The sequence below is a fragment of the Suncus etruscus genome, chromosome 17, assembly GCF_024139225.1.
Source record: "Suncus etruscus isolate mSunEtr1 chromosome 17, mSunEtr1.pri.cur, whole genome shotgun sequence".
Lineage (NCBI taxonomy): Eukaryota > Metazoa > Chordata > Mammalia > Eulipotyphla > Soricidae > Suncus > Suncus etruscus.
The window spans coordinates 19497596-19511312 of NC_064864.1; the positions used below are offsets into that span (position 1 = coordinate 19497596).

A 13717-nucleotide genomic window follows, 5' to 3' on the forward strand; every position below is an offset into this window, starting at 1 on the left:
CGGTGCTCAGGGGTTACTCCTGGCTGTCTGCTCAGAAATAGCTCCTGGCAGGCACGGGGGACCATATGGGACACCGGGATTCGAACCAACCACCTTAGGTTCTGGATCGGCTGCTTGCAAGGCAAACGCCGCTGTGCTATCTCTCCGGGCCCCCAAATACTTTTTTTGTTTTGTTTTGTTTTTTGGGCCACACCCGGTAAACGCTCAGGGGTTACTCCTGGCTATGTGCTCAGAAGTTGCTCCTGGCTTGGGGGACCATATGGGACACTGGGGGATCGAACCGCGGTCCGTCCAAGGCTAGCACAGGCAAGGCAGGCACCTTACCTTTAGCGCCACCGCCCGGCCCCCCAAATACTTTTTTAATAAATTAAGAACTGTAGTTATTGTAAACACTTTCATAATCTGTCTCCCTCCCCCAAATGTTTTCATGGTCACTGTTTCAGAATTAAATGTCAGTAGAGCATAAGTGAAGGTTAAACAACACAGAAAAACTTGATATTCCAGAATGTCAAAGCTATAAAGTCATTAGTACCAATATGTTTTTTGTAATATTAATATTTTTGTTTCAAAAACGTTATTAAAACTATTATTAGGTCTAAAAAAACTATTAACTAAAAAAGAGTAATATCCTATGGGCATAATTTCTGGTTTTCCCATTCTTTAAAGCAGCTTCCTCAGACAGGCCCCTGTTCTACAATTTGAGAACCTTACACACCTGTATGCTCTTTATATTATTGCTCTCCGCAGGCATTTCTGCATGCCTTTCCAACATCTGTCCTACAGATTACTCAAGTCATTATGTTCAGGATCCAGGTCTATCATTTCTTTATGGGTTGCCCTGGCCTCTTTAGGGAGAATGGCTTCAGATATCCCTTCGTTCAGAATACAGCCTGCTTTCACCCTCGGTTCATCTTTTCTCTTTATTCCTTTCAATTCATTCACTTGCTTATTCCTGCCAGTTCTGTGAGCTCTATATCTTTCCTAGCCATCCAACTTTGTGTTCTGTACATACCACAGTAATCTGACCTGAATGATTTTTAATCGCCTTGTTGAAAACCACTGGCCGACACCATAATTTCTTAAACTGTGGTTGAACTCTGTCAAGTCTATTGTAAAAGTCTGTTTCAACATGGATTTTACAATTTATTGTCAGTTATTTGTATACCTGGTTTAAATACCTAAAATTGTCTCAGGCAGGGCTGGAGCAATAGTACAGCAGATAAGAGTGTTTCTTTGGCATGCAGTCAACCTGGGTTTGATCCCTGGCATCCCAAATGGTCGCCAAAGCCAGCCAGGAGTGAATTCTGAGTGCAGAGCCAGGAATAACCCCTGAGCACCACCAGGCATCGCCCAAAACAACAATAGCAAAAAATTTCTCAGAGAATGAAAGGGCAGCTAATAGAAAAAGTTTCAAAAATCATGTTCTCTGCCTCCAGCTTCCAATTCCCAGATTATAACTATTGCCTCATAACCAACCTTCCTGCCTTCCTCTTAGCCCTTCTTATCTTATTCTCTGTATTCTTGGCAGTTGCCTTTCAAAACATCATTTGATAAAAAAAAATTTCTCTGACTCCTCAGAAACCTATTGCCACTGGGTAAAAAAGAAACTACATGACCACACATATATGATTCTTTCAGATGTATCTCTATGGATTCCTCTAGGCCAGGAATCAGTAATCCACAGTCTGAGTACCAAATTTGAAACCTAGTTTTATGTGGTCATTGAATTAATAATTTAAAAAAAAATTGTAAAGAAATTCATGGCACCTGAAAATCCAAACTTCACTTTAGCTAAGCATAATTCTGCCAGCTGGACCCTAGAACAGCAGAATGTGGAGATAGAGAAACGCATTGCCCACAATATGGTATTGCCCTTTTTTCAAGAATAAAAAATTGTTTTCATTTGAAGTGCTGTGATTGACAATACTAAGGTTTTAGACATTTGACCCAGTTGTATATCATTGTGGTCACAGGCTGCTCAGAAGTTTTATATTTTCCCCTAATCTACTCTCTCATTCTCTCCAGACAAACTAGAATGTCCATTAGACACCCAGAACTCCTTATCATAGCCTCCACCCAGTTTCTCTAAGAAACTAGCCAGATGTTCACTTTGTTTTCTCCTCAGCGTCACTGACTCGATATCACATCTTCAGCCCAGTGCTAGATCCATTGCCCTTTCGAAGAATGGCCTATTCTTCTGTAGAGCCTTTTTCCACACTCTAGTCATTCCAGTCAGGACATGCCTCCTTTAGACTATTATCATAGGCATACAAAAGTACTATAGCATCGCTTACCTTAGAGACTTTCCCTTCTTGACCCTGGAACCTCATTCTTCTACTCTTTTGCTTTCTTTGTTTTTGCCAAAGCTTTCCCACCCCCCATTTTTCAAACACTCCAAGCACATTTCTGCTTTAGAGCTATGATACAGACCTGCCCAGTTTATCTGAAGTGATCTTCTCCAAGTATTTGCTTAGCCCATTCCATCAGGGCCTGCTTCAAAGGCAACGTATGCTTTGGAGAGGCGGCCCTTTTGTAGTCATTAGATTTTCTGTCTCCTATTTTTCTCCTTGTCCTGCTAGAGTTCTTTTCCTCACACACAGAGCTATCACCTGAAAAGTATAGATTTATTTGCTATTTTTCCTCATTAAAATGAATGCTCTATGATGTTAAGAACTCTGCCACCTCTCTTTACTACCCTCCCCCATATCAAACAGATTTAATATTTGTTGGATGTATGAATAAAGAAAGTTTACCATGCTTCCATTTTTATTTCCTTCTTTTTCTTTTGTTTTTGTTTTTGTTTTTGGGCCACACCCAGCAGTGCTCAGGGGTTACTCCTGGCTGTCTGCTCAGAAATAGCTCCTGGCAGGCACGGGGGACCATATGGGACACTGGGATTCGAACCAATCACCTTTGGTCCTGGATCGGCTGCTTGCAAGGCAAACACCACTGTGCTATCTCTCTGGGCCCCATTTTTATTTCCTTCTGTGGACTCCATATAATTAAAGCCCTGGTTTTCTTTTCCATTCTTAATTCAGTGTAACAGCTTCATTTTAAACTTGGTCTCTCTTTTGATAAAAAGAATCGCAGCACTTTCAAAACTGAAGCTCTGCACCCTATACCTGGATTGTCAAGCTTTTATTCTGTGAAGGACTACATAGAAATATTTTACATTTTGTGGGCCATACAGTTCCATTAGAAGCTGTTCAGCTCTGACACTGTACCATGAAAGCTCCATGGACAATCAGAACAAATGAATGTGACTGTATTCCAGAAAAGAAAAGGTGGCAAGCCTGGTTTAACCAAGGTAGCCATTGGCTGACTCCTGCCCTATAAGAGCAAATGAAATTTGCTTTCCAAAGTTACATACTGCTCTTCTTTTAGCTCACTGAATTTTGTCCAGTGCTTAGTAAGAAATCAATTTCTGTAGTAAATGAAATAAAATTGTCCATTGGTATGAGTGTAACATAGCCCGTAATGTTTATGTTTGTGTGACTGTTGGCCTCCTAAAATGAAAATTACTCTGAGGTCAGGCATTGCTTTAATTAATCATCATCACAGGCTGTACCTTTTCCAGGCCTGATTTTATTTTTTATTAAGTTGTTTTAAAAGATGTGTTTGAACAAAAATGATAATAAATATAGACTATATCATTTGTACAATTAAACTTTTGGGGGGTCACAAAAGGGGCAATTGAAGCATATTTTAACTTCTTTTTTATTAATATCTTTATTTAAACACCTTGATTACAAATTGATTGTAGTTGGGTTTCAGTCACGTAAAGAACACCACCCCCCCCCTCACCAGTGCAACATTCCCATCACCAATGTCCCAAATCTCCCTCATCCCTACCCCATCCTTGCCTGTACTCTAGAAAGGCTTTCTGTTTTCCTCATTCATTCACTTTGTTATGGTAGTTATCAATGTAGTTATTTCTCTAACTGCACTCATCACTCTGTGGTGAGCTCTAGGCCTGATTTTAAATCATATTAAAAGTGTTTGTTTTCTTGGGGCCAGCGCAGTGGCGCTAGAGGTAAGGCATCTGCCTTGCAAGCGCTATCCTAGGATGAAGCACGATTCGATCTCCCGGCATCCCATATGATCCCCCAAGCCAGGAACAACTTCTGAGCACATAGCCAGGAGTAACCCCTGAGCGTCAACGGGTATGGCCCCCCAAAAAACAAAACAAACAAAAAGTGTTTGTTTTCTTAAAAATCTTCTGCCGGGCCGGGCGGTGGCGCTAAAGGTAAGGTGCCTGCCTTGCCTGCGCTAGCCTTGGACGGACCTCGGTTCGATCCCCCGGTGTCCCATATGGTCCCCCAAGCCAGGAGCAACTTCTGAGCGCATAGCCAGGAGTAACCCCTGAGCGTTACCGGGTGTGGCCCAAAAACCAAAAAAAAAAAAAAAATCTTCTGCTACATGTGTTTGTCAGTTATATTAAAGAAAAAAGTTACTTGGAAAACATTTTAATTTGTTGATTATATGCTAATTCTAGTTCTCGAGGGGTTAAATTGAAATTTTTTAACTTAAGGTTCACAAAAAGGATTCTGGCTTTTGGCGAGATTTTGGCTTTGGGATGACTTGTCAGTATCGATCAGATTTCCTGACCATCGGTAAGTTTACCTCATGCACTTATATATACTTATTATAATCTGTTATGGTATTTTGGTAGTTCTAAAATTAGATTATTTTTCCTGTCAAATTATTATTTTCTGTCTCGATAATTTGAGATTAACTAACTGGAAGAGAAGTTTAAAGATATGAAAGGTAAGGTGAACTTATTATTTTTTTGCATAACAAAAATGCGGCTATCAAGATAAAACTATAATATTTGCTGTTTCTGAAAAATCAAAACACTAGTTTTTATTTTTTTTAACTTTTTTGTTTTTGTTTTGGTTTTTGGTTTTTGGGTCACACCCAGCGGCACTCAGGGGTTCCTCCTGGCTCTATGCTCAGAAATCGCTCCTGGCAGGCACAGGGGACCATATGGGATGCCGGGATTCGAACCACCGACCTTCTGCATGAAAGGCAAATGCCTTACCTCCATGCTATTTCTCCGGCTCCTATTTTTTTTAACTTTTTATTTAAACCATTATAATTTACAAAGTCATTCATAGTTGGGTTTTAGACATAGAATCTATCAGGAACAACTCCACTACCATTGTCAACCTCCCTCCCCCAATGTTCCCAGAATATAACCCATGCCGCCACCACCCATTCCAGCCTGCCCGCATAACAGGCTTGTTAAAATTTGGGTCTCATGATTTCACTGTAGGTCTGACCATTCTTAACAATGACCAATGCACCTGAGACCTCTTGACCCCTTGTCCCCATGCTTTCATATTTGTGTTTTCCTCCTCCACTCGATTTTTTTTTTTTTTTTTTTTTTTTGGTTTTTGGTTTTTGGGTCACACCCGCCAATACTCAGAGGATACTCCTGGCTCCACGCTCAGAAATCGCTCCTGGCAGGCTCGGGGGACCATATGGGACGCCGGGATTCGAACCAATGACCTTCATGAAAGGCAAATGTCTTACCTCCATGCTATCTCTCCGGCCCCTCCACTCAATTTCTTTCCTTTTCACTTTATTCTGGGACCTACCATGTTCTTTACAATGCACACTTAAATCACTGCATTCTTCATGCAGTTATTCTAAATACCACATAAAAATGATGTCCTATATTTATCCTCTTCTGGCTTACTTCATTTAACGTAATACCTTCTAGTTTTATCCATTTGCAGCAAATTGCATGCTTGCATCATTTCTTATGGCTTTTAGTATTCCATGTGTATATGTACCACATCTTCATGATCCACTTGTCTGTTGTTGAGCCTCTAGCTTGTTTCCAAGTCTTAGCTATTGTACAGAGTGCTGCAATGAATAGAAGTATGCATACATCTTTTTGGATGGGGTGTTTTTCTGTCCTAGAGATAGATACACAAAAGTAGGATTGCTGGTTCATATGGCAGTTGGATTCAGCATTTACTGAGAACTCCCCATACTGTTTTCCATAGGGTTTGGACCAGGCAGCATCCCCTCTAGCAGTGAATGGGAGTTCCTTTCTCACCACATCCCTGCCAACACAAATTGAATGACAAATTATATGTGTCATTCTTACCAGTGTAAAATATCTCTATTATTTTGATTTGGATTTCCCTAATGATAAAAAATAATGATCTTTTTTTCACGTGTCTGTTGACCATCTGTTGGTCTTCCTGTGAGAGTACTGAAGTGTCTGTCAAATAAGTTAGATTCTTTGATCTATTTAGTCCTCTGAGGCATTATTTATATAAAAGAATGCAACTGATTTTTATGTATTGACTCTGGAGCCAGTCACTTTGCTGTAATAAGTTTATTAAAACACTAGCTTTTGGGGCCGGAGAGATAGCATGGAGGTAATGCATTTGCCTTGCATGCAGAAGGTCGGTGGTTCGAATCCCAGCATCCCATATGGTCCCCGAGCCTGCCAGGAGCGATTTCTGAGTGTAGAGCCAGGAGTAACCCCTGAGGGCTGCCGGGTGTGACCCAAAAAGCAAAAAAAAAAAAAAAAAAAAAAAAAAAAAAAAAAAAAAAAAACCACTATCTTTTAAAAAGAGCCTGTATTTGCAGTCATTTAAAGTAATCTCTAACAAAAAATAACTTTGGTATGTTCATGGATTTTTACTGCTGGAGTAATCTTGGATTATCATGTCTTATCAGGGCTTTCATGTTTCTTAACTTAAGAGATGAAACTCTATTGAATTATCTGTTAAACCTTTAAGCAAAATCACAATACTTAAATAAGTGAACAATTAGTTGTTCTCTCTAACTTGGGTTCAATAGTAATGGGGGACTTGGAATTTCTGCCTAGTCATCCAGCCTTCTCTGCCAAAGAGGCTCCCTGAAAAATCCCTGCCTCCTTCCCCTACCCCAGCTTCAATCTTAACCAGCAAAAAATTAAATGTCAGCACATTGTTTAAGAAAAAAACACTGAAACCTGATTATGTTTATGGGTGCATTCATTCACCTTTTATCATGAATGATAAAAGCATATTAGAATGTATTTTCACAGCCTATTAGAATGTACTTTATATTAAATATTTATGATAGGGCATATCTGTATTGTTTTTATTTTTATATTTTTAAACTTTATTTATTGGTTGATTGACTGATTGGTTGTTTTTGTGCCACACCCAGCGGCACTCAGGAGCTACTCCTGATGTCTGCCCTCAGAAATCACCCCCAGCAGGCTGAAGGACCATATGGGATGCTGGGAATTGAATCGGGTCCCTCCCAGGTTGACTGCATGCAAGGCAAATGCCCTACCATTATGTTCTTTCTCCAGCCCCCTATATTTATTTTTAAAATCAGTTATTTTTTTCTGAAATTTCTCCACCACCTCTATATTGATTGATTTTATTTGATTTAAGGACCAGACCTAGCAATACCCAAAGTTGACCCTTGCCTGTGTGCTCAAGGATTGCCCCTAAAGGGTTCAGGACCATATAGGGTGCCAGAGATTGAATTCAGGTTGGCTGCATGTAAGGCAAGCACCCCATGTGTTTTTTTTTCAGTCCCAGCCATATCTTTTCATAAATTTGACTCTTACACAACAGAAAAGGGGTAAATAATAATAAAAAAGACTGCTAAATGAAACTAATACATTTTCTGATTCTGCTGCCTTCTAACCTGCTTTTTTTTTTTTTTTTTTTTTTTTACTGCTCCTTTCTTAGTGTTTTCGTCTCATACTTCATTAGACATATGCTGGTGCAGTTGTATTCCACATTTCTCTAGACTATTCATTTTCTTTTTATCTATTTATTTATTTTATTTTTGGGTTTTGGATCACACCCGGCAGCGCTCAGGGGCTACTCCTGGCTCTACACTCAGAATTTGCTCCTGGCAGGCTCAAGGGACCGTATGGGATGCCGGGATTCGATCCACCGTCCTTCTGCATGCAAATCAAACACCTTACCTCCTTGCTATCTCTCCAGCCCCTCATTTTCTTCATTGTTGTTGAACCTCTCTGCTTTTTGGTTGTTTTGAAGGGGGAGGCCACACCCAGTGGCACTCAGGGGTTACTCCTTGCTCTTCGCTCAGAAATCACTCCTAGCAGGCATTGGGGACCAAATGGGATACTGGGGATTGAACCTGGGTTCGTCCTGGATTGGCCGCGTGCAAGGCAAACGCCCTACTGCTGTGCTACTACTCTGGCCCCACCAAAACTTTCTGTTCTTGATACTCATTTGATCTTTCTTCAAGGTCACTGATTACTTTGTTAGTTTACTGTTTATCTTGCGGGGGGGGGGGGGGCGGGTTTCACACCTGGCAGCGCTCAGAGGTTACTCCTGGCTCTACACTCAGAAATTGCTCCTGGCAGGCTTGGGGAACCATATGGGATGCCGGGATTCGAGCCACCGACCTTCTGCATGCTAGGCAAATGTCCTACCTCTGTACTATCTCTCTGGCCCTTTATTATTGTATTTTTTTAACTACAGAATTTCCATTTGGTGATGCATATCTTTATTAATAGTATCTACTTAATAAAAAACACTCATCCTTCTGTTTCTTCTTTAAGTATAATTTTTAAAATTCTTTGAACATATTTTCAACTATTGCTTGCTTTGAAATCCTTATTTAAAACCAAAATTTGGATAATCTCATAGTGGGTGTCTATCGCTTGTTTTGTTTTGTTTTTTTCTAGTATATGGCTCATAGTTTGTGTGTGTGTGTTTTGTTTGGGAGTCAAACTAGGTAATGCTCAAGGCTCACTCCTGGCTCTGCACTCAGAAATCACTGCTAGTACTGTTCAGTGGATCCTACGGGATGCTGGGGATTGAACCAAGATCAGCAATACAGGGCAAGTGCCTTACCTGCTTATCTCTCCAGCCCTAAGACTCATACATTTGTTTCTATATACTTGTAATTTTTTGAAAACTGGACATCTTGGGTAACGTAGTATTTCTGAATATTGATTGTCCCTTCTATCTCCGGGGCTTTATTTATTTTTTTTTTTTGCTTTATACATTTATTGATCACTAGGCTTTACTAGTTTCATGGTTTGATCTCCCCACCATCTCCTACCTCAGCAATATGTCACCCTTGGGACATGTGTATTGTCATCTGGGATGACATGGAACTTGGCAGAATTTGATTTATTGTTTCACATGCCTCTGTTGGTTTTACTCTTACCTGTTAGACTCCACAAATTGTTTGATGATTGCTCTCTTGCTTTTGATAGTGTTCTTGGGACATAAATGGCTCCAAAGCCTGACCCAATTAATTGATTCTTTTTGCAGGAGAGCTTTTGAGTCGAGCCTTTGAGGTTTGATTGGACCCCAGGAGTGCTCTTTGGCTTTTTCTTTCTGGTAAACTAGTTGGCCTACATTTTTAGTGTGTTGCTTTGATGGAGGAGTTGCCAGTCTCCTTTAACTGCTTATCAGCAAAATCTCCCCTTTCTTCAAGAACCCCCTTCAACTTGAACTTCTACATACCTGCTCGGAAGTCAAGTTCTTCTCTTTGGGAAGATCTTTGCAATACAGTTTGTTCTTAGAGGCAGCCTAAATCCCAGAGCTGGTGGGGAATGGTAGCCTGCATCTTTCCTGAGTCACACTGCTGCCTAGTTTCAAGATCTGGGTGGGGCTCAGGGATTGTACCCCATTGCAAGCATTCTTGGCTGCCATGTCTGGAATGGAACCTCAGAAAGCCTGATTTGGAATTTAAAACCTCTTGGGGAGGCTCCTGCTCTTTTCTCTTTTGGTGTTCTTATTACATATGTTATACCTTCTATAGTTATCCTGTTCTTGGGTATTCTGTTCTGAGTTAATTGGCATTTTGTGGTTTTTGCCTCCCCTCATTCCCACTTTCTTTCTCTTGGCTTTTCAGTTTGGGAGATTTCGGGGCCAGAGAGATAGCATGGAGGTAAGGTGTTTGTCTTGCATGCAGAAGAACAATGGTTTGAATCTCGGCATCCCATATGGTCCCCTGAGCCTGCCAGGAGCGATTTTTGAGCATGGACCCAGGAGTAACCCCTGAGCGCTGCTGGGTGTGACCCAAAAACAAAAAAATTAAAAAAAAAAAAAAAAAAACAGTTTGGGAGATTTCTCTTGACATGACCTCAAGCTTTTTTTTTTTTTAACTTAGTTCCATTTGCTATTTCCCTCAAAGACATTGTTTATTTTTGTTACATTAGTTTTTAACATTTCTCTCAAGTCTTTCTTTAAATTTCTATTTCTATTACTTAACTTTTTTTTTTTTTTTGGTTTTTCGGGTCACACCCGTTTGATGCTCAGGGGTTACTCCTGGCTAAGTGCTCAGAAATAGCCCCAGGCTTGGGGGGAACATATGGGACGCAGAGGGATCAAACCGCTGTCTCGATCTTTCCTTGGCTAGCGCTTGCAAGGCAGACACCTTACCTCTAGCGCCACCTCGCCGGCCCCTACTTAACTTTTTTTTTAATAATATTTTTATTTAAGCACCATGATTACAAATATGTTTGTAGTTGGGTTATTGGTTTCTTTTTTTTGGGGGGGGTCACACCCAGCAATGCTCAGGGGTTACTCCTGGCTCTCTGCTCAGAAATCACTCCTGGCAGGCTCGGGGGACCATATGGGATGCTGTGATTTAAACCACCGTCCTTCTGCATGCAAGGCAAACAAACACCCTATCTCCATGCTATCTTTCCAGCTCCTATAATTAGGTTATTACTTAACTTTTTGCATACCATTTCTGCCTGCCTAGAGATATAGTAACGTACTATGATCAACATAGCAAGGCTGGTGATTGCAACATTCCTCAGATATGGATCTAAATCTGGTTCTGGTACTTGATGGTTCTTCAGACTATGTATTATTATTATTATGGTTTTTTTTTTTTTTTAGTATTCCCAGTTCTTCCTTGTTTGCTCAACTCATTTTACTGGTAAAGGAAACTTCAGTAAACAGGTCTTCCGTGACGTGGCAAAGGGGAGACTGGGCAAGAGACATTCTGGAGCCCTCTGATTAAGTTTTAGTTCCTTAGCAAGTTTATGCATTTCATCCATGTGCTTCTCAAATGTTTCTCAGAGTACCACTCCCTAGATAAGAGTTTGGCAGAAATGAGATATTAATTTTGTTAATATGCTCCTTCACCACACTGATTAGACCTGTAAAAAAAAAAAATGTTTGGGCCTGGAGAGATAGCACAGTGGTGTTTGCCTTGCAAGCAGCCGATCCAGGACCAAAGGTGGTTGGTTCGAATCCCGGTGTCCCATATGGTCCCCTGTGCCCGCCAGGAGCTATTTCTAAGCAGACAGCCAGGAGTAACCCCTGAGCACCGCCGGGTGTGACCCAAAAATAAAAAAAAAAATGTTTCTTTTGGAGCCAGAGTGGGTAGCACAGTGGGTAAGGCATTTTTACCTTGCAGTAGCCGACCCGGTTCGATCCCTGGAATCCCATATGGTGTTCCAAGCCTGCCTGCCTGCCTGAGTGCAGAGCCAGGAAATAACCCCTGGTGTGGCCCAAAAACAAACAAACAAAATTGTTTCTCCCAGGAGCAGGCCTTTTTAGGAGCAGCAGAATGCTCTAGCATATTTCTAAATAATTTTCTCCTCCCCTACAGGAAAAAGTAAGGTATTTTTGGTTTTCACTTGTGAGAACATGATAGGACTCATTGAGATGAAATTCAGAAAAAATCTAAAGGGCCTCCCCACCTGTAATTAAACCCCTTTTATATTGGGGTATTTGTTTGATGGAGGGAAACCTCCAAGCAAATGCTCAGAAGATCCCAGAGACACTGTCTGTAATACTTAGCCCAACTGTGTGGGCCAGCATCCCATATGGTCCCCAAGCCTGGCAGGAGTAATTTCTGAGTGCTGCTGGGTGGGGCCCAAAATCAAAAACAAAAAATAAGACCTGTTCTCTTTTTCATTTTGGTCATATCCAGTGATGTTTGTGGGCTACTCCTGGCAATGCACAGGGGACCATATGTGTTAGGGTATTAGGAATGAATTGCAGGTCTCCCACATACAAAATCTGTGCTCCAGCCCTTTGAGCTATCTTCTGGCATGTTCATCTTTTGTCTACTGTGATAGTACATGATCCAGAATTGTCTCTGGAATCGTTTTTTTTAAGTCTCTTGCTTAACTCCTATATATTTTAGGAAAATACTTATCTCCGCTTCTGCTTAACCTCCAGATGTTGGTATTTAGCTTTTTTTTTTTTTTTTTTGGTTTTTGGGTCACACCTGGCAGCACTCCGGGGTTACTCCTGGATCTAGGCTCAGAAATTGCTCCTGGCAGGCTTGGGGGACCATATGTGATGCCCGGATTTGAACCAATGACCTTCTGCATGAAAGGCAAACGCCTTACCTCCATGCTATCTCTCCAGCCCTGGTATTTAGCTTTTTTGTTTGTTTGTTTGTTTGTTTGTTTGTTTGGGGGCCACTCCTAGTGGTGCTTGGGGGTTACTCCTGGCTCTGCTCTCAAAAATTACTCCTGGAAGGCTCAGGGGAGCATATGGGATGCTGGGGATCAAACCTGGGTTGGCCGTGTGCAAGGCAAGCATCCTACCCGCTATGCTATTATTCTGGCCCCTTATACTTAGCATTTAGATATGGGTCCTATTTTCTTTCTCAAGTACCTCATCAATTTCATCCACTCCTATGAGTTTAAATCACGTGTATCTATTCTCAAATTCTTACGTACAAATTAGCCATTCTTTCATCTGTCCAAGTGGAATGTTTTCTGTGACCCAGAAAAACTTTGTCTCCAAGGATAATTTTAAAAAGTAGTGATGATATTATGGTTTATATTTTCCTTTTTACTTTACTTCATATTGACTTCATATAGAATTTGGAAATGGAGAAAATATTCTAAAATATTGAATCTCATTATGATGTGCTCAACAACAGATCTTAATTCTAGGTGAACTCTCAAAAGAGAACATAACTCTATGCCATGTGTCTTTTGAGATGTACATGCCATCTTTTTTATTTGGGGGGGGGGGGGTGTCGGGTCACACCCGGCAGCGCTCAGGGGTTACTCCTGGCTCTATGCTCAGAAATCGCTCCCGGCAATTTCGGGGAACCATATGGGATGCCGGGATTCAAACCACTGACCTTCTGCATGCAAGGCAAATGCCTTACCTCCATACTATCTCTCCGGCCCTGTACATGCCATCTTACAGAAGCAAAACATTCCCATGCTTATCAGTTTTCATTGTGCTGTGCTGTTGTCTTAATATGAATTAATGAGTCCTAGAGTTGGTGTGGGGATGGTGAGGGCATTCTCTGCTCGGCCTGGCTCCTACTGCCCCTTATACCCAAGGTCTGAAAGCTGCAGGGTAAAGGTGGAGAAATGATTTCACAGGCAGTCAGATGAAGTTCCAGGAGTCAGCCTCCTTTATTTCACAGTCCTAACCATCATGTACATTTCCTCACATGGCTTCTGTGCTAAGCCTTTTCCTAGAAGCTACTTCTCTGCTCCTTCTCTGGCTCTCTTGGCCTCTGTCTCCCTTTCAGCTGCTTTTTCCAGGTGTCCTTGCTGACTGACTCCCTTTGCTGCTTGCTGCTCAACAGCTGATGCTGAATCCTCTCTGTTGAATCTCACTGTTGATTCTCGCTTCTGCCCACTTCTTTCTCTAACTCTCCTTCTTAATCCCCCCCCAAGCAGATTCCTCTACCCACCCATTTCAGGTGTGGGCTGTTCTGATCATTCAGGTGTAATAAATAAGAAGTCAGGGGAGGAGATGCCCACACTCTG

The 13717-nt window shown here is 41.4% G+C and overlaps 1 protein-coding gene across 1 annotated transcript in view; it reads left to right on the plus strand.

Moving 5' to 3' along the window:
* Positions 1-13717, plus strand: part of CSGALNACT2 (chondroitin sulfate N-acetylgalactosaminyltransferase 2) — a 31048-nt gene that overhangs the window by 16472 nt on the left and 859 nt on the right. Inside the window, exon 6 of the mRNA XM_049764617.1 lies at positions 4532-4613. Coding sequence (XP_049620574.1) covers positions 4532-4613 — 82 coding nt within the window. The remainder of the gene's footprint in view (positions 1-4531; positions 4614-13717) is intronic.